This window comes from Tricharina praecox (assembly GCF_024521635.1).
Source record: "Tricharina praecox strain CBS 144465 chromosome Unknown BZA05scaffold_9, whole genome shotgun sequence".
Taxonomy (NCBI): Eukaryota; Fungi; Ascomycota; class Pezizomycetes; order Pezizales; family Pyronemataceae; genus Tricharina; species Tricharina praecox.
In genome coordinates, this window is record NW_026250411.1 from 904,259 (window position 1) to 927,528 (window position 23,270).

Below are 23,270 nucleotides of genomic sequence, written 5' to 3' on the forward strand. Positions count from 1 at the left end.
GCATAGTTTTCAAGCCGTGTCCACAGTCCAGATAGCTGGCTGGTGTGGCAAACCGTGGCCTCCGCCCTGGGTAAAAGTGATACACTGAGTCTACCTATCCAACTTCCAAAGCTCCAGGGCCCGAGCTGGGCCTACCGAGCGAAGCTAAAGTTCCGAGAGCACACCACGGGTACTCATGTACTGTGTCCGAGTGATGTACAAAGTGCCGATGCGTGCTGTCAACATGTCGCTGAGGCGGAGATACGGTAGGTAGTGATGTTGTATTACTTTGTGTCGAGGATGAGTGGCTACCGTGGGGATGGAACTTCGTATAGAATGCACAACCGCTCTGCACTCATAGTTCTACGGACTCAATGCTAGGTACCATGTAGAGTACATACCTCTAATATCCCGACTCCCTACTAGAATGTCCCGGCGTCTACAACCCTCGTCTCGCCGTATCCAATTCACCTCCACCTGAAGAAGAGGTTGACGTCCGTATGCTCCGAGTAGGTAGGTCTCCACCCGTCTCCGCATCCTGGACGTCTGCTTCCTATTCCCAACCCTCCCCCGCACCTCCGCACCTCCGCGCTTTCTGGCTCCTTCTCGTCTTATTCAGCACCGATGGTTGTCGGAATGGTGAGCGGTTTACGCGTCGTCGATTCGCCGCCATCAAAGCTCATCGCTAACTACCGAAGCTCTGGCCGCAAGTGGGTAAGAATCCAATCCCACGTGCCGTCGCTATCGCCGTCGCCGCTGCGGTCGCTGTCAGGCGCAGCAGGATCCCAGACGGAAAAACACAAGTGAGGCAAATTGAGCGCAAGTTGCCGCTGCGCTTGTGGTTCATGTGGTCGTGTGGTGTGGTGGCTAACCAGTTACCCATCACAAGTCAGCCCCCCAATTGAAAACCAGCGCCCATCTCTAGAGTCTAGCACCCGCCGCCCTGGGTCTGGAGAGTGCTATATGTGGAAGAGTCGGTCCAGAGTTGGTTTTGTCCGGGGGATCTCAATTCGGTGGCGCACACACATCCTGCCTACTCTCCTCCGAAACCGATACCTACCTCTACCTGCCTACCTGCTTCTCTACTCACCGCCTACTCACCACCTACTCACCTACATCCTTACTCATCTTCCTACATCATCTACAAGTGAGTAGCAGAAGAAGAAGTATTTAGACTGGCTGTGCCTGGAATCTTGACATTCCTTCATTGAAGGAGGTTTTCCAGTTCGTATCCAACTACTCTGCTGTTGCCGCCCCCGCGCTCAGACCTCCAGCATTCTTCTGAACCTCCTTCGATTCCCAGCACCCGACAACACCACACACACACTCCCCCATCACGTCACGGCGCGGCGTTTCGAGACGAACCGGCTGAACACCACGATCCACGACTCCTACAGCGACAACCACCATGACAACAATGGGCGACCCGCCCAGCGGTTCTCCGCCTCTAAATGATGTCAGCTCATCGCCGATACTGCGCTACACTCGCTACTACTACCCGCTAGTACTGTTCCTCTTCTTTACCATCTCCCTCGGCGTCTGGGGAATAGCAACGTCGGAATCGTCGAAACCGACGCCGCCGCCAGTAAACGGTATCTACGAGAATGGACGGGCGTCGAAAAAGAAGGAGCGCAAACCGTCGGGGCCGACGCTGTTCAGGCGACTCGCAGCGCGCTTTCCGGGCGGAATACAGCAGCAGGAGGCGTCGGATGTGCGGCGATTGGGCGATCTGCGCAAGGCATTCATGAACTGGCTGTTGGGAGGTGTTTTGGCCACGCTTATGGCGAATGCTACGAACGTCATCGTGCACACACTGCTGGACCACAGCTGGTGGTGCGGCAAGGACTATGTGGTACGCGACAATCTGTCTTTTGGGGGGCGGCGGGGGGGTTCTCTTTGAGAACTGGTTGCGAATCTGTTACCACTGGTGTTTGCGTGCGCGTGCTGACTTGTGCGGTGTGCGTGTCTTTTTCGCTAGATTTCCAACATCGCCCGCTTCTTTACGTACGCGCTACTCCTGATCTCGCAGATCGATGCCCGGCTGAATCCTACCTTTCCGCATTTCTTCACCTGGATGCTTGGGCTCGCTGGTGAGATTCTGTTGGTGGTGGCAAGGATCACGGCATACAAGGCGCACCAACAGAAGAAACACCCGGGAGGAAAGCACCAAATCAAATGGGGATCCTATGAGATCGTGGATATCTCGATCGACATGCTACGGACTTGCATCCTGCTAATCCTGATCGTCACGTACCTTGCTCTGATTGTGATCCCCAGTCCGGTTTCCCAGCGGGGTGATGCGGAGGAGACAACCGGGCTGCTTGCGAACGGAAACGGCACCGAATCCGACGGCGAACAACCAGCGTACGGCTCAATCCCCTCCAAAAAGAACGGGCTTTCGGAATCAAAAGTCCCCGCTGGATGGGGGCGGAGAACAAATGTTGGGAAGCAAAGCTGGTGGGAGTACCTAAGAGGCTATGCTATTTTCTTCCCCTACTTGTGGCCCAGCAAGGATCGGCGGTTACAGATCGTGATGATTCTCTGCTTCATCTTGGTAACGCTTCAGCGCGGAATCAATGTCGCGGTGCCTCACCAGTTGGGGCGGGTGACGGATATTCTCAGTGGCGAGGATGGCCCGCGTAAGTGCAGCAATCAATCTGTGTGGCGAACAATTTCAGCTGACGAACCCTCTAGCGCGTCTTCCATGGGACCAGATTCTGTTGTACATCATGTACCGGTTCCTACAGGGTAATATGGGTTTGCTCGGCGCGGCTCGAAGCGCCCTCTGGATACCGATCGGCCAGTACTCGTACCAGGCGCTTTCGACGTCGGCTTTCGAGCACGTCCATTCGCTGTCCTTGGATTTCCATCTGGGAAAGAAGACGGGAGAGGTTCTCAGCGCTCTCAGCAAAGGTAATGCGATCAACAATTTCCTGGAGCAAGTGACATTCCAGGTCGTACCAATGCTGGTGGATTTAGCCGTGGCTGTTGCATATTTCATGATCAAGTTTGATGCGTAAGGGACACTACCACACCACCGTCAACATCGAGGTCAATCGTGCTGACAAGGGAGGTTTAGGTACTATGCCCTCATCGTCGCCATTGTTACATTTGTGTATCTCTACCTCACTGTGCGCCTGGCACAATGGCGTGCCGATATCCGTCGCGAGATGGTCAACATGTCACGAGAGGAGGACGCAGTCAAGAACGACTCCATGATTGCGTACGAGACGGTCAAATACTTCAATGCCGAAGATTATGAATTCGGACGATACAGGAATGCGGTCAGAGCATACCAGAAGGCTGAGTACAGGGTGCTCCTGTCGCTTAACGTCATGAACGTCTCGCAGAACGTCGTCTTCACCCTCGGATTGCTGATAGCCTGCTTCCTCGCCGCCTACCAAGTAAACCAGGGAGATATCAAGGTTGGAAGATTCGTGGCACTATTGACATACCTTGCCCAGCTGCAGGTGAGACAGCTCGTTGGATCTTGTGCGATGTAACGGTCCGTAGGTGCTGACGCAGATTCGGTGGATAGGGTCCGCTCAATTTCTTCGGCACGTTTTACCGCAGCATCCAGTCTTCTATGATCAACTCGGAACGCATGCTGGAACTGGTAAGTGCCGACCTGACTGCTGTTTTACTTACTGGGACATTTCGGTTGACATCTTATCTAGTTCAAAGAGCAGCCAACCGTCGTCGACAAGCCAGGAACCAAGAAATTGGACGTCTGCAACGGCGAAATCCGGTTCAGGGACGTCGAGTTTTCCTACGACAACCGCAAGCAGGCCCTCAAAGGACTCGATTTTCTCTGCAAGCCCGGAACTACCACGGCATTCGTCGGAGAGTCTGGTGGAGGAAAGACCACTATTCTTCGATTGCTCTTTAGGTTCTACGCAGCGCAAGCAGGCTCCATTGAGGTTGACGGCCACAACGTCGAAGATATCACGATCAATTCGCTGCGAGAGCACATTGGCGTGGTACCTCAAGACACCGTGCTGTTCAACGAAACCATCATGTACAACTTGAGATACGCGAATCCCGAGGTCACGGACGAGATGGTATATGACGCCTGCAGAGCCGCCAGTATCCACGACAAGATCCTTACGTTTTCGGACGGATACAATACTCGTGTGGGAGAGCGTGGACTTCGGCTTTCCGGAGGAGAGAAGCAGCGTGTCGCCATTGCGCGCACCATTCTCAAGAACCCCAAGATTATTCTTCTGGACGAGGCGACTGCGGCTCTGGATTCGGAGACGGAGCAGCACATCCAGGCTGCACTTAAGGAGCTTGCCAAGGGCCGCACCATGCTCGTTATCGCCCATCGCCTTTCTACCATCATCGCCGCGGATCAGATCCTCTGCATTCACGAAGGCAAAGTCGCCGAGGCCGGCTCGCACGACGAATTAATAGCCCTCAACGGACGGTACAAGGGCATGTGGAGCAAGCAGATCCGGGCACAAAAGGTTGAGAAGGCGAAAGCGCGTCTGGAGGAGAGCCCTGACACACCGATGATCTCCTCCACGTCATCGTCGGTGTCGGGCGACAACGGCTCAGAGCGGGCCATCCCAGACGGCCAGAACACGGCGGGCGCCGCACCAGCCATGGAACCCACCGAGATCACGCCGGCCACTAGAGACGCCGAGGATGTGTTTGATAACCTGCCGTCGGGCGCGTCTACTCCCGGTAATGGAGGGGAGTCGTCATCCGCGGGACTTAAAAGGAGCGGCAGCGGCGCGTCCATCGAGAAGGGGCGCTGGAGCGCAAAAGGTCTGAGGAAAGCCCTCGGCAAGAAGGGTGGCATCTTGCACAAGCGCGGTCCTAGCACCGACGCATAATCCCCATAAAGATACGCACACGACGATAATGATTGACGACGTGATGGGCTAGAGTTAGGAAGCCCGATTATTTTTACACAAAAGCGTGAGAATGGGGGTGGTGGATGAGAGGGGGGATATTACATTGAGTACCTAGGATCGGCTGGCTGGCTAGAGGTGATTTGTAATTGAGGTTATTCAATTCGCATCCCGGTCGGTTACGTACGTACGTAGTCCGTTCGTCTTTATTGTGCGGTCCTCTCTCTCTCTCTTCCTTTGTGTAATCTCACGTGGCGGGTGTGTGCTCGGTGATGGAGGATGGAGGATGCAGGATGGAGGATGCAGGATGGAGGATGGGAATTTTGCTTCTATGGGCGTAGGGGTTTGGGGGCTCTGGATACCTGTCGATTGTTTATCTGTCATTGTTTTTTTTTTTTTTTGAGCGGAGGGTGGAGGGCAGTCAGTCAGTACTCGTACATAGCATATACCATTTAGTTAGGACCTTTTTTAGTATTACAACACGGAAACAGTGGAGCATGATCAAGACCAGACGCCGTCGCTTCAACCATGGGACGTAAGTCATCGTTATCCACAACCACGGTTTTCGTCGGAAGTTGCAGGTTGTATTTTCTCACCGCCATCCTCTACCATAGTTCGTTGCCAGCCATCCTATCGCCCTTGCCGGAAGGCTACAAAGTCCAGGCGTCCGAAGGAGCGATGAACTGGATCCTGGCCGAGTGACGAAGCTGCCGTAACTAGTCGTAGTCACATAATATCACTCGGCCAAGTAGGTAATCGATCGTTTTCCCTATGTACCGTCGAAGATACTTTCGCCATACCTAGTCTAGAGAGGCTGCATGCGAAATCAAACAGGAAGATCTCTCTCTCTCTTTCCGTCGAAGATATAGCCCTTCCACCTTACTGCCGGTAGTTATCTAATGCAGCCGTGTTGAAGGGTTGAAGGCTTGAAGGCTTGAAGCAGAGTTTTGTGATTCGGTTGATCCACTGAATCAATGATCGACTACACGGGTTCACGCGATGAAATCGCCTCTGCTCTTCTTGATCCGCCGGTTCCGCTTTTGCGCGCGCACCATCTACCGTGGCGGCGTTCTATAGCTACTATCGCACTGCCGGGGTCGCTCCGGCCGATCGGAGCTACAGAATGTAGCTCTTTCTCCCACCTCGCCCCCGCGACATCCCGAACACCGCCGCCATCGCCGCCCGGCTTCGCAAGACATCAGGTACATATATTGGCAGCAGGTGGTTACCCGAGCGAGAGGGGAATGAAAAAAACTCTCGTACTATCCTGTTGTATGTATGTACGGCGAGTCGGCGACTTGCGTGGAAATTGAATTATGACAGCGCACTCGGTGGCCGATCGGCTTGGTGCCGGTCCCGATCCTAGCCCAGGCCCGGTCCCGGCGCAGGCTCGCAAGCACCTGCCTAGGCTTCAGGGTTCTTCCAGCCGAAGACGTGGTGTCGGGGTACTGCCCCGCCTATCAGTACATATATACCGGTACGTCCAGTGGAGGAGGACAAGGACGAGGACGAAGCGCCGCCGCCGACGCACGCGGGAACACCCCATCAAAGGCTGCACGCGCTGAGTGGAAGCACCGAGTGGAAGCTTCAAGCGCCAGTAGAAAATCCAGCAGAAAATCCTGCGGGCAGAGATTCGGAAAAGGAGACGGGGAGGACATCCTAGAATTACGGGTCCCGCCGTCCCGAAGGTCGCTGTGGAAGATGCAGCAGCCTGCGGGTGAGGTGGTCGGTTGGGTGGGAGCTCGGTCGCTGCGGAAGATGCAGTAGTCTGCGGGTGAGGTGGCTGGCCGGGTGGGAGCTCCGCGAGCGTGAAGAGAGACAGGCGAAGAGAAGGCGAGAAGAGGTCCCACGCCCCCCGAGTGGTATCTCCTGGTGAAGAGGTAACCAGTGAATCCACCAAAGGCAGCGTCCTGCGGATGTAGGCATGCCACTTTTGCGAGGGCTCTTTGCCAATGCCTCTCTAGGCCTGACGAGAAAGGAGGTGTACACAGAGGAGAGAGAGGATATTGGGGGGTTTGCCGTCTATTTGATAGGTTATCAAGAAAGAAGAAGAAGAAGACCCCCGCTTTCCCACCAACGTTGATTCCCACCAACGTTGATGCCCACTACTAACCACATTGGGTTTCTCCCGCCGACAGGTGTTCTCCTTCACTTCCTCCTCTCCCCGAAAGCTCCTCCCCTCCCCGACAGCTCCTCCATCACTTCCTCCTCTCACCGACAACTCATCTTCACACCAAAAATTCCTCCTCCTCTCGCTAACAGTTCCTTCTTCACTCAGCTATACCACAATGGGCTGACGTGATCTCAGTGCATCTATAGTACATACCGGACTGGAAACTTGATTGTACCGTGGGGTTATTGTCGGTATTTTTATTGCTAGGGGCATAGTTACGCTGGATGTTGATCCCCCGCGACGCGAGATAATGCTAACAGAAGGCAGAAAGGGGAGATCTGGAGAGGATAGGGCTCCTGCAGGCCAAACTGCCGCTCGAATTTTGCAGGCTACCGGGTCGTGGCCTGAAGTAGCGAGTGATCGGACATGTACTGGCATCGCGATGACACTTGTCTTGTCTCCCGCTGACAGGTCGTACATGCGCCGTTGACCTATCCCGACGACGTTACCTGTACTGATTCCTGCGACCCGGAGGTAAGGAAGTGAAGCATCACAGTCGAGATCCCGAAGTATCCACACATGGCGAGTCCAGGTGACAAGGGAGCGTTCGCAACTCTTATGAGTTACCACGGAGCCTCGAGAGCTCATTTATGATTTGACGCGCACTGGACGGCGGGGTCGAGCTACCTATTGGACCGACGTTAGCAGTCCGTCCCCGAGCACGAGTCAGACTGCGACGGTCAGCCGGCTCAGCAGTCCGTTCCCGACCCCCGGCTCCGACTTCGCACGTCGACCGAGTTCTTACTTGCAAGCGCACGGGCTCTCACTCGCGCAGATTGCGCCGAGGCGAATGGTATTTGCTATTTCATTTTCTACGGTGATTACTACGGCAATTCCATCAGCAATGGGTTGACTACGTAGGTATGTGCTTGTAGAGGGACATCCGTCCGCCGGCGCTCGCTCCGTCCACCGGCGGGGGAAACCAATCGCCAAGTCTTCGTCGATGTTCACGGCGCACCCGCGCGCGATTGGACAGGTGTGGATATCGGTGCCGTCGATAACACCCCCGCAAGGCAGGGCCGTACCTATCTACCTCGCTAGGAAGGAAAACAACTCAATTCTTCGCCCCCTTAGGTAGTTATCTCGAGTCTCCCCTCCGTCCAGTCTTTGGTTCTCTATCTCTCTCTCGTTCTTCCATTCGCAGCCCGTCCGACTCCGCAGAGCCTACATACGTAGCAAGCAGCCCACTAACTAGCGCAGATCCCGGGTTTCGACGTTCGTCGCAGCCGCGTCGCGGATTGGACGATAGCCATCTAGCTGTGCGCACTGCTGAACGATACGATCGCCTCCGTCCGGCCACTACTCCAGTTACTGGCTGGAGAACGCCGCTAAAATATAAAAGCGAGCGAGCACAAGCATGGGCACGGGCACCACCACGATCACGAGCACGAGCACGGGGACTGGCACGGGCAAATGGGCAACGTCGTCGTCGTGGTCGTCGCAAGGGCAGGTGCGGGGTTTGCAGTACCTATGTATGTACGTACATGTACCGGCACGTACGTGGGGTAAAACGAACTGGGGCCGCGCCAGGCTGAAACGGACGAGTCACAGTGGGTGTTTGGAGATGCGCCGGCTGGGCTGGGCTGGCGGGGAAAAAATATGCATGTGTGTACATACTTTTTTTTGGCTAACGCGCTGGCACGACAGGTAAAGAAAGCTCCGCGGCGTGATCACTCACTCACTCGAGGGAATAGTTTTACCCCGCAGTCAGTTCACTGGACCCACGGGCCCGCATGACGAGGGAAAAGACGGAAAAGCACCCCGCGTGCACTCAATTGAGCCCTGTACGGTTGCGGTTCTCCGGGCGGGCAGAGAGGGGAGTGCGACTGCGTGCTTTCACCTCGTCTGGTTTCGGGGTGCGATGTTCTTTCGTCCTATGATACACCGCCCCACCAACACCAAATATCTGGCAGTGGGATATCTGTATCGCTGTGGGATGAGCTAGATTCTAGCTCCATGCCTGAGATATTATGTCTGCGCTATCGATATTGTATCGCCAGGTGGAATAGATTCGGTATGTAGGTGCTCTACAAACCAAATCGTGCTGCGTTGCGGTGCGTTGCGGTGCGTTGCGGAAACGGACGGGATGGACGGCGACAAGAATAACAACAAAAATAGCCTACCAGCCAGCCACCACGTTGATGACGGACTCCGGCCCAGCATCATGGCCATCTCTTTTATACATACTTACCTACCTACGTGCGTTAGGGTAGGTACACGTTTTGTGGATCATACCGTACCGTGCTGGATGTTTCGGTATTTGTATCTACATAGTGGCAAGTGCGGATTTCGAACCCGACCGCTGAGATATGGTGAAGTACTTATGTAAAGTAAAAACGAGGCAACCAAGTCCCGTAGATATATTGCCTCGTAGTATGACGCAGCCAGCAGCCGATTCCGCTCGTTCAATAGGCACAGCGAAACCCAATCGTCACCACCACCACCACCACCAAGGAGAGTGGTTATTATAGGTAGTAGGGTCCCGAAACAAAGAGAGGATGATCATAATGATCTGCCCTGCCCTGCCAGGCTGCCAGCGTATGCTATGCTATGCTATGTACGAAGGGGTAGGTAGGTTTTGATATTACATTACACTACCTATAGTAGTACCTACTGAAGCCCATCATGCGTGAGATCACCGATGGTCATGGCTCCTGGCTCCCCCGTATATTGGGGCAACATAGGTGAAAGGGAACTACCTATCGAAAATCAGGGTGGGTGGGGTGTTTGTATGTAGACGGTAGTAGAGTAGTATAGTAGTAATAGTAGGTATCGCGGAATGGAAAAGCTTGTGGTTGTCATCTAGGATTCTGGGTACGTGGATATATCATATCATATGCAGTGGGCCAACCGTTACAGCCCACGGTTGTACTATTGCTTGTAATTTGCCCCCGAGTCCCTCCACAGAATACCGTTCCTTTCTGATATCTCAAACAGCATGGCTGGCCGCTACTATATAGTAGAGATGGGAAAGCTGAAACAACCGCCCAAGGAGGAGGATGAGGAGGAGGGGGCTTCGATCGTTCAATCAATCGACTGAAACCCGACAAACAAAACTCCCCCGTTGCGTTAGACGTGGCCGATATCCCGTTTCCTACTACTGCAAGGTCCTCTGCCACACGACGAGTAGATGTATCGTATTGTACATAGGTAGAGTAAGTAGAGTAGGTAGAGTATATAGAGTATATGAATGCAATATCTAAGACCGCAGACCGCAGATCGAGTAGCTCAAGCCCACCACCTTCCGCCACCGACTCCTCAGACGGAGGCCCCACCTACCTACCTACTCTACTTTACCTGCTTTACCCCTCTAGTTTCCCAGGAAACTCGTTGCAGCAGCTAGGCTTGCACCTGCCTGTTTGTCTGCCTACCTGCCTCCAGACTTTCAATCAGCATCCATCCGATACATAAAACCTAGGTAGGTAGGTAAGCCTCCAGTCCAATCAGCACTCATGCGTAACCCAATCGCCCACGAGCTCCGACTCTCTGAGATCCTGGGCTGAGCTGACGGGTGGCGGAAGGAGGTTTGTTTTGGCCCCTTGGGTTGGGTGGGTGGGTTGGATTGGGTTGGGTAATACTGGTAGAGCGAAGAACTCGAGGGGCCAGCCGTGTGGTGACAAGTGTTGCACGGTTGCACGTATGCATATCTACACACGATGATACGAATGGGATGGGAGTGGATGGGATGGGATGGGAGTGGAGTGGAGTGGAGTGGAGTGGAGTGGATACTTTACTGTACTTGCTTATGTGGACTTGTGTGGAATGGCAATGGTAATCGCAAGGTAGAGTACTATCTACTACTCTAGTAGAGCACCTACTATAGAGTACCTACACTCCTATGTAGGTCTTCTCCTCATTCAAACGGCCCAGGCTGCAACTCACGCCGATTACCCGAGCCTGCGCCCCAGCCCCAGCCCGAGCCCGATTCCAAGTCCAAGTCCAAGTCCAAGCCCGAGCCTGCGCCCGAGCCTGGCCATAAGGCTGACGATTGGCGAAGGAACAGTGTTATAATTCCGCAGCCATATGTATGAAGCATGTACGACGGCGGATGGCAGATCCCGCATCCCCGCTCGAAGGCAAACCATCCAACCCACCAACCCACCAACCCACCAACCCTCGCAATCGCGCTCTCATAAAATGACAGCAGAGAGTTGGATGTTTTGTTTTTTTGTTTTCCGACTCCTACGTACTATATATAATATCAGCGGAGACCGGACCATGCTGCGAAATCGGCGATTCAAGTTCTCTACCAGCTCCACCAGCTCCACCAGCTCTCCACCGCTCCACCACCGTTCTCTCCGATTCGAGGCGGGGAATTGACGGCCAAGGGTTTCTGTTTGTCGTGGAAGGGATGAAGGAAGGAAGAAAGGCAGAAAGTGACGACCAAGGGTAACTGCCTATCCCGCTCGCTGTGGAAGGAAAGAAGGAAAGGTCAAATACAGAATGTATTGTAGTTACCCGTGCCAGTACCGTACGAAGCGCAAAGCCATCGACAACACGCGGCAAGTTCTGTTGCGGAGCCCCGCACGCCTGTAGTACTCGTACATAGATGATACACAATCACGTGGGCCTGGTCTGATGATCATGCCGCTGCTCTGCGCTCCTCTCCATGCCCGCGCGCCGCGGGGTAACTTCACACACATCATATGTACATACATATCTCACACCTACATCTTGCTTAAGGTTATGTGTGTGTGTGCGTTCGGCCGTTTGACGTCCCCGCCCGTCGGAGAAATGTGAGCCTAAATCAGCCCATGCCAATTCATTTCCACGATCCACGATCCATGCCCACCAAGCCCATGGACAGACGGAAAAAAGTAACACCATTTTCGAGCTCTTCCATGTTCCGAGGCGGATAGGATCGATCCAGGTCATGCAAGGAAGCGGCCGGGCGGGCCGGCTGCAGTATCTACTAGTAGGGGGGAGTCTCGGGTGCTTCCGAGAAAACAGGCAGGCAAACGTCAGCCTGGCGCCGGAAGCCTTGGCTCTAATCCCGATTGTGGAATTCTGCGCTCGAGCGGCGGCGGGCGGCGGATGGCGGGCAGCGGCGGTGGTGGTCGCGACAGCGCGAATAGAACATCCTCGGCGGTTCGGTCGTCGTCGTTGTCGCGGGGGAGGAGGCTATCGGTATCGGCAGGGAGACGTCAGATGTCGCACTCGCGCATGAAAGCCGCGGGAGAGTCAAGACTCAAGACAACTATGTATAACCAGGAGGCTCTCATCACTGCGGCTCAAGCCAGCGGAGCCGGAATTCGGCGCTGGCGATGCTGCACGCACGGACGCCAGCCAACACCCAGTTCCCAGGTAGTTCCCAGTTCCTAGCCTCATGTACCGGGTGAAGCCGGGGTGCAAGTGGGCGCGGGGTTAGCGTTTCACACGTCTCCCACCCCATCCCTCATCCCGAGTCCCCTCCCGAAACGAAACGAAATGGCCGCACATGTGGCGCGACACCGCCAGACACCGCCAGACACCGCGAGACTAATCGACTGACCAGCGACCTTCCGACCGTCCGACCGACCGACGGCGCAGAGAAAAGAAAAACCGGGCATCAGCCACGCGACTAGGCTACGGAAAAAAATTCTCCTCCTCCGACACGCTCGCCCGTTGCCTGGTCATAGGTACATACCGTAGTTGCATACCGTAGCCTTTCCGCGGCCACCCCTGCCCTGTGCATGTGCTTGTCCCTGCCCCGGTGCCTGGTCGTCGTCGTCGTCGGAAGGTTCGCAGCTCGATAGGCTTCGATTCGCGGGCGAAAAAAGAAGGTTAGCTTTTTTTTCGCACCCGATACACGCAAAATAGCTATCCGCGCGCGCATCGATGCCCGCGGGGGGGGGGGGGGGGGGATCACCACGATTTCGCGTGTAACTTCTCTGCTCTGCTGGGCGGGAAAAAAACGGATATGTACTGTGTGTATGTATGATACATACCGTCACGATACCGTCACGATACCGGTAAGTTACCGGTACGTTACCGTTCGCTTCATGATCACGGCATGATCACGGCATGACCACGTCGGTGCACATGATGCAGTGACTACATTTGTACTGACTACGACCAAACTTTCAGTGGGGGTGGGGGGTGTTCTTCTAATCCGGACCAGACGGTGCGTGTGCGTGTCTCTGGAGCACGTATGTGTGTATGTATGCAGTACCCGCTACCGCCACCTCTACCCGCTACCGTTACAGCTACCGGCACCGGTACCAGCATTCTATGTACGAGTACTATGATAGGCTCGTCGGGCGTCGGTCGGGCGTCAAGGCCTTGATGATTCGTCCGGGAAGCTGTATGTGGACTACATTGAACGTCATGCATCCCACCACCCACCAACCAACCCGCGCCTCTCACTCGCTCGCGAGTCGCGACTGACCGGAGGTGGCCCCCCCGCCGCCGCCGTAGGTGGTTATCGCCAATGAGCGGCGCCTACGGACCTACGGTGCCGGGTGCTGCACGGGGAACGATAGATACGGTACTTGGAGGTTACGGTACGGCTGTTGGAACTTGGGCGAGACCGTTGGCACCACACAGAAAGCTCACAGTTCAAAGTTTTTCCATCCCATGCCCACCCCATGCCCACCATGCCCACCCACCGTACCCCCCGCCAGCGGCCAGGGCTGAGGATGGATTCTGGATGGATTGGTCAATCACGGGTATATAGATGCCCCGGTTGTGTACGGTATGTAGATCAGGCTTTTAGGTGTTTTTTATTTTTCCGTGATTACCTACCTGGATGACCGTGGTCCGTGGTCCGTGGTTGTGGTTGTGGTAGGTATACCAGTAGGTAGTAGAGTAGAGGGCTCGTGGTCAGCTTATTCGGAGGGAGGGAGGGAGGGCTCAGGGAGGCTCCATGGATATGGGATATGGATATGGATATGGATATAAACAACCAAATGAGCTGGTGATTGACAAATTTGACAAATTGACATTTGAAGCGCCTCTGGAATACTCATCGGAACCACACGACCTGGATTACTCTAGAGGAGTGATGACAGCAGAGCACAGTCAAACATGACGAGCACGCAGGATGGATGAATAGTTATCGACAAAGTTCAAACCATTACTCGCCCAACTATTACCACAACGTCCCAACGGGCTCAGTGTGAAACGTGATTACTCCCAGACTCCCAACACAACCTCACGCCTTAGGCCTTGAGCCTTGGAGTAGCACACCAGCGGCCAGCCGCGACTTGGATCTACTCTATTTATGCGTAAACTCGAAAGGACACATGTGACAAGACCTGGGCGGAACAATATCGGAATCCATGTCCTCTTGCCCGCATATTAATTCACAATCTCCTTTCGCGAGAAATCCTACTCGAAACCTCCACGCCGTGACGTTCGCACGCCAGGTACCGTGGGCGCGCATGTTGCGGCTGGTGTCGTCGTCGGGAATGCGAGGGCTGGAATAATCCGCGGTTCCGAGTTCCGAGTGCTTCAGACTTCAGTTGGGTACTCCGGAACGCAAGCCGGTAGTTACCTACTCATGTCCGGGTCTATTGGGACGATACCCATGATTCCACCGAGACCGAGACCGGAGTCGACGACTGCGGCTCCCGAGTCCCGATTCTACCCACCGCCACGGTTCAGGTTCAGGTTCAGGTTCGGCTTCAGGTTCGGCTTCAGGTTCAGCGAGCCGTTCGCGTCCGGAGAGAGAGCTCTCCTCCCCCTACCACCAGCAGTGGTCTTTCGAGACCCATTCGTTGGCCCCACGGTGGCCGTGGTATCGAAGATGACGACGGCCCCTTCCTCCAGGTTTCAGAACTCGGCTCGCGCCATATGTAGGCAACCAACGGCCAAGCCTCGCTGGTTTTTTTCTTCGGTGAACCCACGAACCGGCTCTTCCCTTTCGTGAGCGCCGGCGCGGGAATCTGCAAGCTAGAATCCTTCCCTTCCCGATTCTAGATACATAGAAGGAGATCTTTGTCGGGCATTGGATCGGCGAAGGGTAGGCACCTCTACATACGGTACGGTGACGGTGACGGTGACGAGGAGCACTCCGAGGAGAACGTTCGATGACGTTGTTCGGGAAGAAGAAGACAGCTAGATAAAGCCCAAGCTTCCGCCGCCGTCGTCGTCGTCGTGGTCGTCGATGCAGCTGGGCTTGGCGAACCTGCATAAGTGTGTAAGTAAGAGCCCGTGTCTGCCTCAGCCCGACACGGTTAGCGGTTTCGGGTGGAGTCCGACTGTCCGAGTCGAGGTTTCCGAAGGCTTGTGCAGATCGTGAAGATATTTTGAAGCACAGGGCTGGCTGTGCACAGTAGTGTTGGTGGGTTTGGTGGGTTTGGATTACTCTGGAGTCTGCTGGAACTGTCGTGACGTCCCGTACGGCGTACGATGCTCTAATTCACGCCGCGCTCGACATTGTTCCGTAGCATAGCCAGCCGAGCGTTCAGCGTTCCTTTGTCTGGAATGAGTATCATGGAAGGCGCGAGGCCGGAGAGAAAAGAAAGCTCACGACCGCCGCAAGGTATATTTTGCCTAGCCCCATCCAGCCATCCAGCATCCCAGACTCCCAGTAAACTTTTTTCTTTTTCATTTTAGCCTTTCCGACTCGCCTGTCCCAACTCGCCTGACACATCGGCATCCGTCGAACCACCTGGCAGGCAGGCTGGCACCGACCGACGCCCGGTCGTTTCCCATCCGGTCGTTTCCCACCCGTTCGTTTCCCATCCGGTCGTTTCCCATCCGTTATCGCCCGCATGCTCCGAGGATCGAGCCCTCTTCCCCCGAAACTCGTGCTCGGCGGGGAGAGAAGCTATCCAAGCTGCCAAAACTGGCAACTAACTCCGGAGGAACACTCTGTGCTTTTTTTTTTTTGCGAGATGGTTAGAGTAGAGTACATGCCCGTCTGACAGATCACGGCTTCGCCAAGAATGGAATGCGAAAAACTGAAGAAAAAAACAACAAACGATTGTGCTTATGCGCGACGATTGGTGACGACTTCTTCTGGGGAGTTCAGTTCACTAAGCAGCAGTCGAAGAAGTTGCACCCCCAACTGGGCCACCACAGTGGGGAATCCCACATCTCACCGCCGCCCAGTACCGTACGTACCCGGAGTAGGTAGTTACTCTAGAGTACCCAGGTAGTTAGTAGTTAGATAGAATCGACTGTGGTGCTGTGCTGTGTTGTGTTGTGTCGTGTCGTGTTCGCCGCTGCGCTGAGCAGCCAGCCAATCTCAGCACAACGTTCGGTCAACCACCACGCCGCCAATGCTCTTCGCTGTTTCTGCCTGCCTGTGCATCATGTACCTACCTGCCTCATACCTGCCTACACACATACCTAAACTACTGACTACTGCCCATTGTCTCCCACGTTTTGGTTTGTTCGTATCGCTGTGCTGCTGAGGCGTGAACACGGGGTGGGGGGAGTCCCACTAGGTATCGTCGAGTCGTCGAGTCGGAGTGAAGCCTGAAGCCTGAAGCCTTGGGGGGGTCGGTTCTATTGGGAAACCCGTTTGTTCTGAATCACAGCGAAGAAGAAAGCCCCGAGTCCTTCGATGAAAAATTTTACGTTCCTACACCCCGCCTCGGTGGGAGGGCCCATCCACGCATTCCCGTTCACCTATTCGCCAAACCAACACAAAGGCCAGCGTTATTCGGCACGCACTGACTGCACTGCACTCGACGACCCTCCGACCGACCGACGTTTCCCAGCAATCGCAGGAAAGGCAAGAAAGAAGAAAAAAACTCCTCCACTGCTCCACTGCTCCACTCCTCGACTCCTCTTCCACGTATCCTGCAGCGGGGTGCGTGCTGAACCGGGAGTGCTGGGAGTGCTGGAATGCTGGGAATGCTGGGAGTGCTGCTGGTGGGTTAGTTACGTGGCTGCGTGTGGGCCGGTCGTCGATTCGTCGGACGAACCGACTTCTCACGATAGGTAGGCAGAGTAGGTTACAGGTGTGTAGGTATGCGACCAGGGCCAACACCGGCCGTATGAGAGCAAGTACCGCAGACGCGATACCGCCATGACCGCGTTGGTTTCTGGACAGGGTATGTAGGGGAGGGGCGAGGGGCGAGGGGCGAGGGAGCGAAGGGAGAGACGGGGAAGGGAGGGACGGGTATCCCGCTGTGCTTCTTCGCTCGGTTGCCGGTTTATGGACGGTGATATGATCTGTACGATATGGGGGAGGGGGCCTGTGGGGGGTTCTTTGGAGAAGACGGCACTTGGCCGCGGGAGGAGGGATAGGAAGTAGCCAAGTACTTGGGTAGATATGTGGGATCTCGTCGTCAACCCACAATACGGCATCACTACCACGACTATCTGCTACTACCACTACGGCACTGCTACCACTCCTCCTCCAGATGCGTGCTGACTACGACTATCCACATTCTCCTCCCACGATGCCTGCTGACTACGACTATCTTCACACTCCCCCCACGATGCCTGCTACGACTCCCCTCTCCTCCTCGACACACCGTACTCTATTAGTCCACTCTATCCACTCTACTCTATTTCCCATCCCACTCGCTCTGGCACTCGGCGCTACCTAACGGGTCGGGGCCGGGAGTGAGGGTCGCACAGATGATTTGCGGTCGGCGGGCTGCGGGCTGCGCTGCGCTGCTGCGACGCAACGTACGAGCGCCCTAGCGATGCGCGAACAACTGGCTCCCGATGTCTTCCTTTATATCCATCCCTCCCCGGAATATCCTCAACCCATACCACCTCGCTCCACTTCGCTCCCCCGTCCGCTCACGAAAATCCATCTTCCGCGTCCTGGATAAATACCCCGAGCCCGCCCCCCCTCGCCACTGCCTCTTTTTCTGAACAGTTAGCCAGACCAGCAAGACCAGCCAGACCCAGCCAGACCCAGCCAGCCGATAACCCGATCCCGCACAGACATATCCACCCAGTCAAAGCTCCCACTTACCCATCCCGCCAGACCAACAATTGCCATCTCACCCGAACACATCCTAGCCCGAGTCTGCCACTGAAAGCTCGGATTCACCTGCCCTGCATAACCACCTGAGACACCACCCCCCCTCCCCCCAGCCCTGCTGCTTCAACTCATAAGCCTCCCGCCCACCATGTCCAACGCAATGAAAAAGCTCAAGCTCCTCCACCACCTGACGGCTGCTTCAGCCTCGCACCCTCCCACTCACTCACCTGCCGCTGCTCAGCCCACCCCCCAACAACAACACCACCAGCAACAGCAGTTCCCAACACCACCCGCCTCACCCGTGTCTCCCCAGGCCACTCCCACGAGACACCAATACAATCCGCACGCACACTATACAGATGTTCTGCGGTCGGCACGCGCAGCACTACACACTCTACACGCCTCGCAACCTTCCTACACAAACACAACACATCCCCCTCCACCTCCTCCCAGCCACAACATCAACACCAACAACATGGGCCGACAGACTACACAGTGCCTGCTTCCAGGCGGATTCATGATCCTGACACCCGCTTCTTCCTACGACAACACTCCCGGCCTCTGCGTACCCGCGAGCCCACCGCCCACCAGCATGGCCATCAACCACAACCATCACGGCTCGCCGATGCAGAACTCCTCCGTACCGAGGGGAAACACCACCATCTACTCTTCACGACCACCACCTGCCGCCTCGCCATCGCCGAAGCCGAGCTCGTCCTACCAACACCTGCGGGAACAGTCGAGGTCTCGCTCCAAGCCTCCCGCTAGGCCACGCCAGAAGCTCACCAAGGAGGCCGTCTCCAAGGTCAGCGGGGACTCGCGGGAAGCACGGTGGGAACGGGTCTTGGGCTACCTTCGTGAGCAGAGGGCCAACACTCTTCCCGCTGCTGCTGCTGCTGCCGCTTCCCCCGCCTCCGCCGGCACATGGTCCAACTACGGTTCTCCCTCGGGGACCCCACCGTCGAAGAAGACCATCGATCGCAAACGCCGCGCCGAGCAGATCGCACTCATCGACGCGCGAAACCGCGTGCTCGATACCATCGACCTGCAGGAACAGGAGCTACGATCCTGCTGGTCCGGCGGTTCCGGCGGCACCAACGGTGTCGACGAGTTCATGTGGAGCGAGGACGAGGACGACGACATCATGCCGGCGCCCAAGGGACCCCCGCCACAAAAGATCCTGCCCGAAGGATACCTTGGAAGCACTAGTGGTCGCGGCAGTGGCGAAATCAACAACGACGAGGGCATCTTTGAATGCGAGATGCAGATCGACGAATACCTCCAGCAGCCACCCACACGACTCAGCACTCCGAGCAATCAGGACCGCAAACGTGCCCGTCCCAGAAGCACTCCCGAGGAGCTCGCTTTTCAGAGGATGTGGGGCAAGAGGATCGTCGAGGAGATGCCTGCTCTCTGTCGCGAAAGTGAATTGGAGGGCGGACTTGGCCGGCTGATGGGAAGAAGAATGTCGGCCGCGTACTAGAGCGGGAGACAGGATTATTGTAAATACTGGAGGAGGGTATGATGCAGATGCACGGATTCTCGTCTATCGAGAAGGCCTTTGTTGCACGCATGGGAGGACCGGGTTGTTTATTGTTTCTTTTCTTTTCTTTTGTCCATACCTTACTTATACACTTGGGGGCGCGTGGGGCGTTTTTTCTTCTTCTTGTTTTCTTTCGAGCACTGGCTGGTTTTGTTTTTTAATCACTTCCTTTGGGGTTTCTGGAAGGGGAGAGTCGGTTCGTGTTGCGGGTTTTGGGTTCGGGTTTTGGGTTTTGGGGTGTCCTTTTTTATTATTATTATTGTTTTTTCTTCCTCCCATCATGTTTTCGGGGGGAAGTCTCCTCTCTACTACTCTACTTGCTCTCTCTCTCTCTGCTCCAGATCATCACTTTACCGACTACCTCATACTCTAGAATAGAATCGCGGGGGTTGCAAAAAAAAAAATTTGAGAACAAAGAAAAGAATCTTTCTGACATCTGACATCTTGTGCGGTGATCTTGTTTCTTCCGGTGATGGTAGAGAGGCAGCGTCTATGGGTCTGTGGGTTTGTGGGTTTGTGGGTTTGTGGAACCTGCTCTTTTGCTATGCGCGCATATCTGGCAATAATGAACGTCGAAGGGTGAACACCGGCAAAGGTCGCCGCCAAACCCGTCCGCCTGCCAGACAGCCAGCAAGCCCCTTATTGCTCAGGTCAGCTCAGCCCTATCTTTCGGTTACCTAGATACTCATTTGGCAAGAGTACATATGTATCAACCAAGTAGGTACTTCGGTACTGGTAGGTATAATCTTTGAGGGTTTTCCCGACAAGATCGGAATCATTTCCGGAGTCCGGATCCTGGTAGAATATCGGCGGCCTGTCCTACATACTTGTCTACATATCTGTTTTGGCCGCGAGTGGATGGGAATCATGGGATTCCCAGGGGGCTGGGACTGACAGGTTGTTATCTACCTATCTGTAGTATCGCATATCGCATATCTGTGTATAGGAACTGGACATCGCCGCGCCCTGAAAAGTGTCCTGAGGGGTATCCTGAAAGTATTCTGAATGGTTCCCTGACAGGTATGTATCCTACGTCCTGAAAGGTGCCCTGAAAGGTGCCCTGAAAGGTGCCCTGAAAGGTGCCCTGAGACCTCGCCCTGAAAGGCATCCTGAGACCTCACCCTAGCCCTCGCCCTCACCCTCGGTGCTTCAAAGTTCATCCCTTTCACAGTCAGAGTCACGCTCAGACATCCATACGGATACCCATACGGATATATATGGCATACCCATACGGAACGTATGCTACTATACACATATCCATTGTCCGAGCAGAACGCTGATCGATCAGGACGAGGATCGGGACGAGCCTCGAGGAATGGACGAAGGAAGGGCCCGTCGACCTGGAGGCTGGCAGGCCGGTAGGCTCCAGTACATCAGGCTCAAAGATCCTCCGCTGGTGGGATACCTACCTACATAGGTAGGCGTAGCAGAGTCCACTTACCCTCACCCTCGCCCTCGCCCGTGCGAGGTGCGAGTTGCATATCACCAACGCCTTCCGAGGGCTCAAAAACTCGGCCCCGGGGGCCACGTTATATATGCACCTCCCTCCGGTCCTAACAGCCATAGCCACACCAAGCTTTTCCGCCTGGACCACGGATACGGCGGGAAAGAAAGCAGAAGAAAACATCCCGCATCATTCCGTCGCCGCCGCTGCCTAGAAACTCTCGAAGCCGATACCGTCCCGCTGTGGCCTGTGGCGGCCGATAACTGTGGCGCGCATCACGCATCACGCATCACTATCACGCATCAACGGTGTACCTATGTACAAGTACCAGAGCGGGGCTTACCTTATCTCAGTAAATGGTAGTAGTGGCAGTGCTGGTGGTAGTGATTCACAAGTCAGCACGATCGCAATATATCGCACATGTCTAGAGCGGCAAAGTACTCTACTATATATACGTGACGTGCTTGCGTGCATATGTATATGAGCTGACATGTGTGTCGCAGGTCCGCAGCGGATACATGTACATGTACATATGATGTATGATGTATGATGTTTCCAGCGGCGACGCATACGTACCTAAGGTACGTAGGTATGTACCCCGCTCGACCACTCGACCTCGCGATGGGATGGACCGTGGACGGGGAGGCGGGGGCGGGGTGCCGGGCACGGGCAAGATGAGTGCAACGTTGTGCGTGATGGTGCGGAGTAGGTACCTATATATCCTGTTTAGCTACGGATATTGTCCGCACCGATACAGTCCGCGCCGATACAGTACAGTGCACTGCCTCGCCTTGCCTTGTATGTACAGACTGTACATATCGATCGTGCGGGGCGGGGAGAGGAGGGCGAAGCAGCGCGACATAGCCGGACGGTATATACGGTATATACGGTATACATATATCCGCAAAGGCAGTGGGGGGACGGCTATGGGCGATCGAGCAGCTAGGTAGCACATGCTCGGATCTCGATATAGTAGTGGCGGAGGTCTGAAGGTGTGGAACGAGTGAGTTTCAGCGCAGTAGAGCTGCCACGTTGCGGGCTAACACGGAGTATCTACCGTACATATAGCCGAAGTGGAGGTGGACGTGGACGGGGGGAGGGGAGAGGGTTAATATCACCGCTGCAGAGACTAGAGGAGAGCCGGCGGATGGCCGGCGGAGGTTACTTAGCTACCTACGAGTGATCAAACGTGCAACTCAGCGGGCGGCTAGGAAGTCCGCTAGTTGCTACCTACATACTCTAGAGTAGATAATTGTCAGTCCGGAGGCAAAAACCCACTGGGCATCGAAGTTCCAGAGATCGGAAAGCACAAACTCGAAACCCGACACCATTGCACAGCACGCAGCCACACATACATGCTTCACAAAGTCCAGCCACGGCAAACCAACACGCAAGGCCTCGCTAGCTCAATCGGTAGAGCGTAAGACTCTTAATCTTAAGGCTGCGGGTTCGACCCCCGCGTGGGGCTTTCATCTTTTGCTTTTGCTTCCCTCCCATTATCTTTTCCATGGTGGCTTAAAGCTTTTGCCTCCAAGGGTTGTCAGTGGTGGACAAACCATTAACCAGAGCCCAGTATGTAGCGGGCGAGGCCGGAAGAACTTTTTTCCTACAGAAATTTTGCCCCTGGCCAGCCAGTGGCGCTATGTGCATACGTGGCTTGGGCTTGGGCTGGGGCTTGCGGGAACGAGGATGGAAGACGGCAATTTGCAAGGAAGAACGGAGACCCATAACTGCATAGACGCCGTCAACGGCTGCCGAGAGATATATATGTATCATACACGCGGATCCACCCACCCGTAACTAATCGCCCGTGATTCCTCGGGCTGAAGATTTTTCCGGGCCCATGAACCTAGATTTCGAATTTTACATGTATTCACGTAGGGTACGTATGCAGGTACCGGTGGAGGCCGCAAATATTTCTCCGAATTTGATGACGTAGGTTCGTTGGGCCGGAAACCCCGAGAGAGATGACGCACGGCGAAGACGTGGTACGGCGGTACTTGCCTTTTTTTTGAGCTTGCGAGCTACCTATCTAGTCCTTGTCCACCGTCCAGCCCGACCTTGACAGACGGCCCTACATGGCTTCCGCTGGCCTTTCCCCGACGATGTGTACTTACATGTACATACTTGGAACGCAGCAAAGAAACAAAGCTATCTACCTCCTATGTATGTAAGAAAAAATAAGGTCCACTCACCCCCTCGTACATACGCATATCGAGTACCTACCATACATCGTCTCCAGCCGTGTTATCTTGCCGTACCGTATGCCAGCTCCCGTTCTCGACGTAAAGCGAAAACCGCATGGTACAGTTATTTCCGGCGACCATATATAGGCCAGAAGAGGCTCTCCACATTATACGCCTCTGCCAACGCACTTCCAATTCTCGGCCGCCATCTTCACC

General features: G+C 55.0%; 4 protein-coding genes and 1 non-coding gene across 5 annotated transcripts; 3 read left to right on the plus strand and 2 right to left on the minus strand.

The window, feature by feature from the left end:
• Positions 1-1,289: 1,289 nt before the first annotated feature.
• Positions 1,290-4,906, plus strand: BZA05DRAFT_275358 (uncharacterized protein). Its single transcript, XM_051480268.1, has 6 exons — positions 1,290-1,831; positions 1,958-2,618; positions 2,674-2,995; positions 3,059-3,449; positions 3,518-3,595; positions 3,657-4,906. Exons 1-6 carry the CDS (start codon positions 1,388-1,390, stop codon positions 4,815-4,817), a joined length of 3,057 nt encoding a protein of 1,018 aa, XP_051340502.1. The 5' UTR covers positions 1,290-1,387; the 3' UTR covers positions 4,818-4,906.
• A 9,615-nt stretch (positions 4,907-14,521) lies between these two features.
• BZA05DRAFT_275443 (uncharacterized protein) lies at positions 14,522-15,232 on the minus strand. The gene has a single exon (XM_051480270.1). It carries the CDS (start codon positions 15,119-15,121, stop codon positions 14,672-14,674), a length of 450 nt encoding a protein of 149 aa, XP_051340503.1. The 5' UTR covers positions 15,122-15,232; the 3' UTR covers positions 14,522-14,671.
• A 2,407-nt stretch (positions 15,233-17,639) lies between these two features.
• BZA05DRAFT_275452 (uncharacterized protein) lies at positions 17,640-19,436 on the plus strand. The gene has a single exon (XM_051480271.1). The coding sequence runs from the start codon at positions 18,030-18,032 to the stop codon at positions 19,362-19,364; it is 1,335 nt and encodes a 444-aa protein (XP_051340504.1). The 5' UTR covers positions 17,640-18,029; the 3' UTR covers positions 19,365-19,436.
• A 1,110-nt stretch (positions 19,437-20,546) lies between these two features.
• On the minus strand, positions 20,547-21,051 carry BZA05DRAFT_418020 (uncharacterized protein; the record flags this gene model as incomplete). Its single annotated transcript, XM_051485491.1, has 3 exons — positions 20,547-20,571; positions 20,651-20,829; positions 20,866-21,051. The coding sequence occupies 3 exons, from the start codon at positions 21,049-21,051 to the stop codon at positions 20,547-20,549; spliced, it is 390 nt and encodes a 129-aa protein (XP_051340505.1).
• A 1,212-nt stretch (positions 21,052-22,263) lies between these two features.
• On the plus strand, positions 22,264-22,336 carry BZA05DRAFT_t138. The gene has a single exon. It is a non-coding gene; the product is annotated as a tRNA-Lys (tRNA).
• Positions 22,337-23,270: the final 934 nt, after the last annotated feature.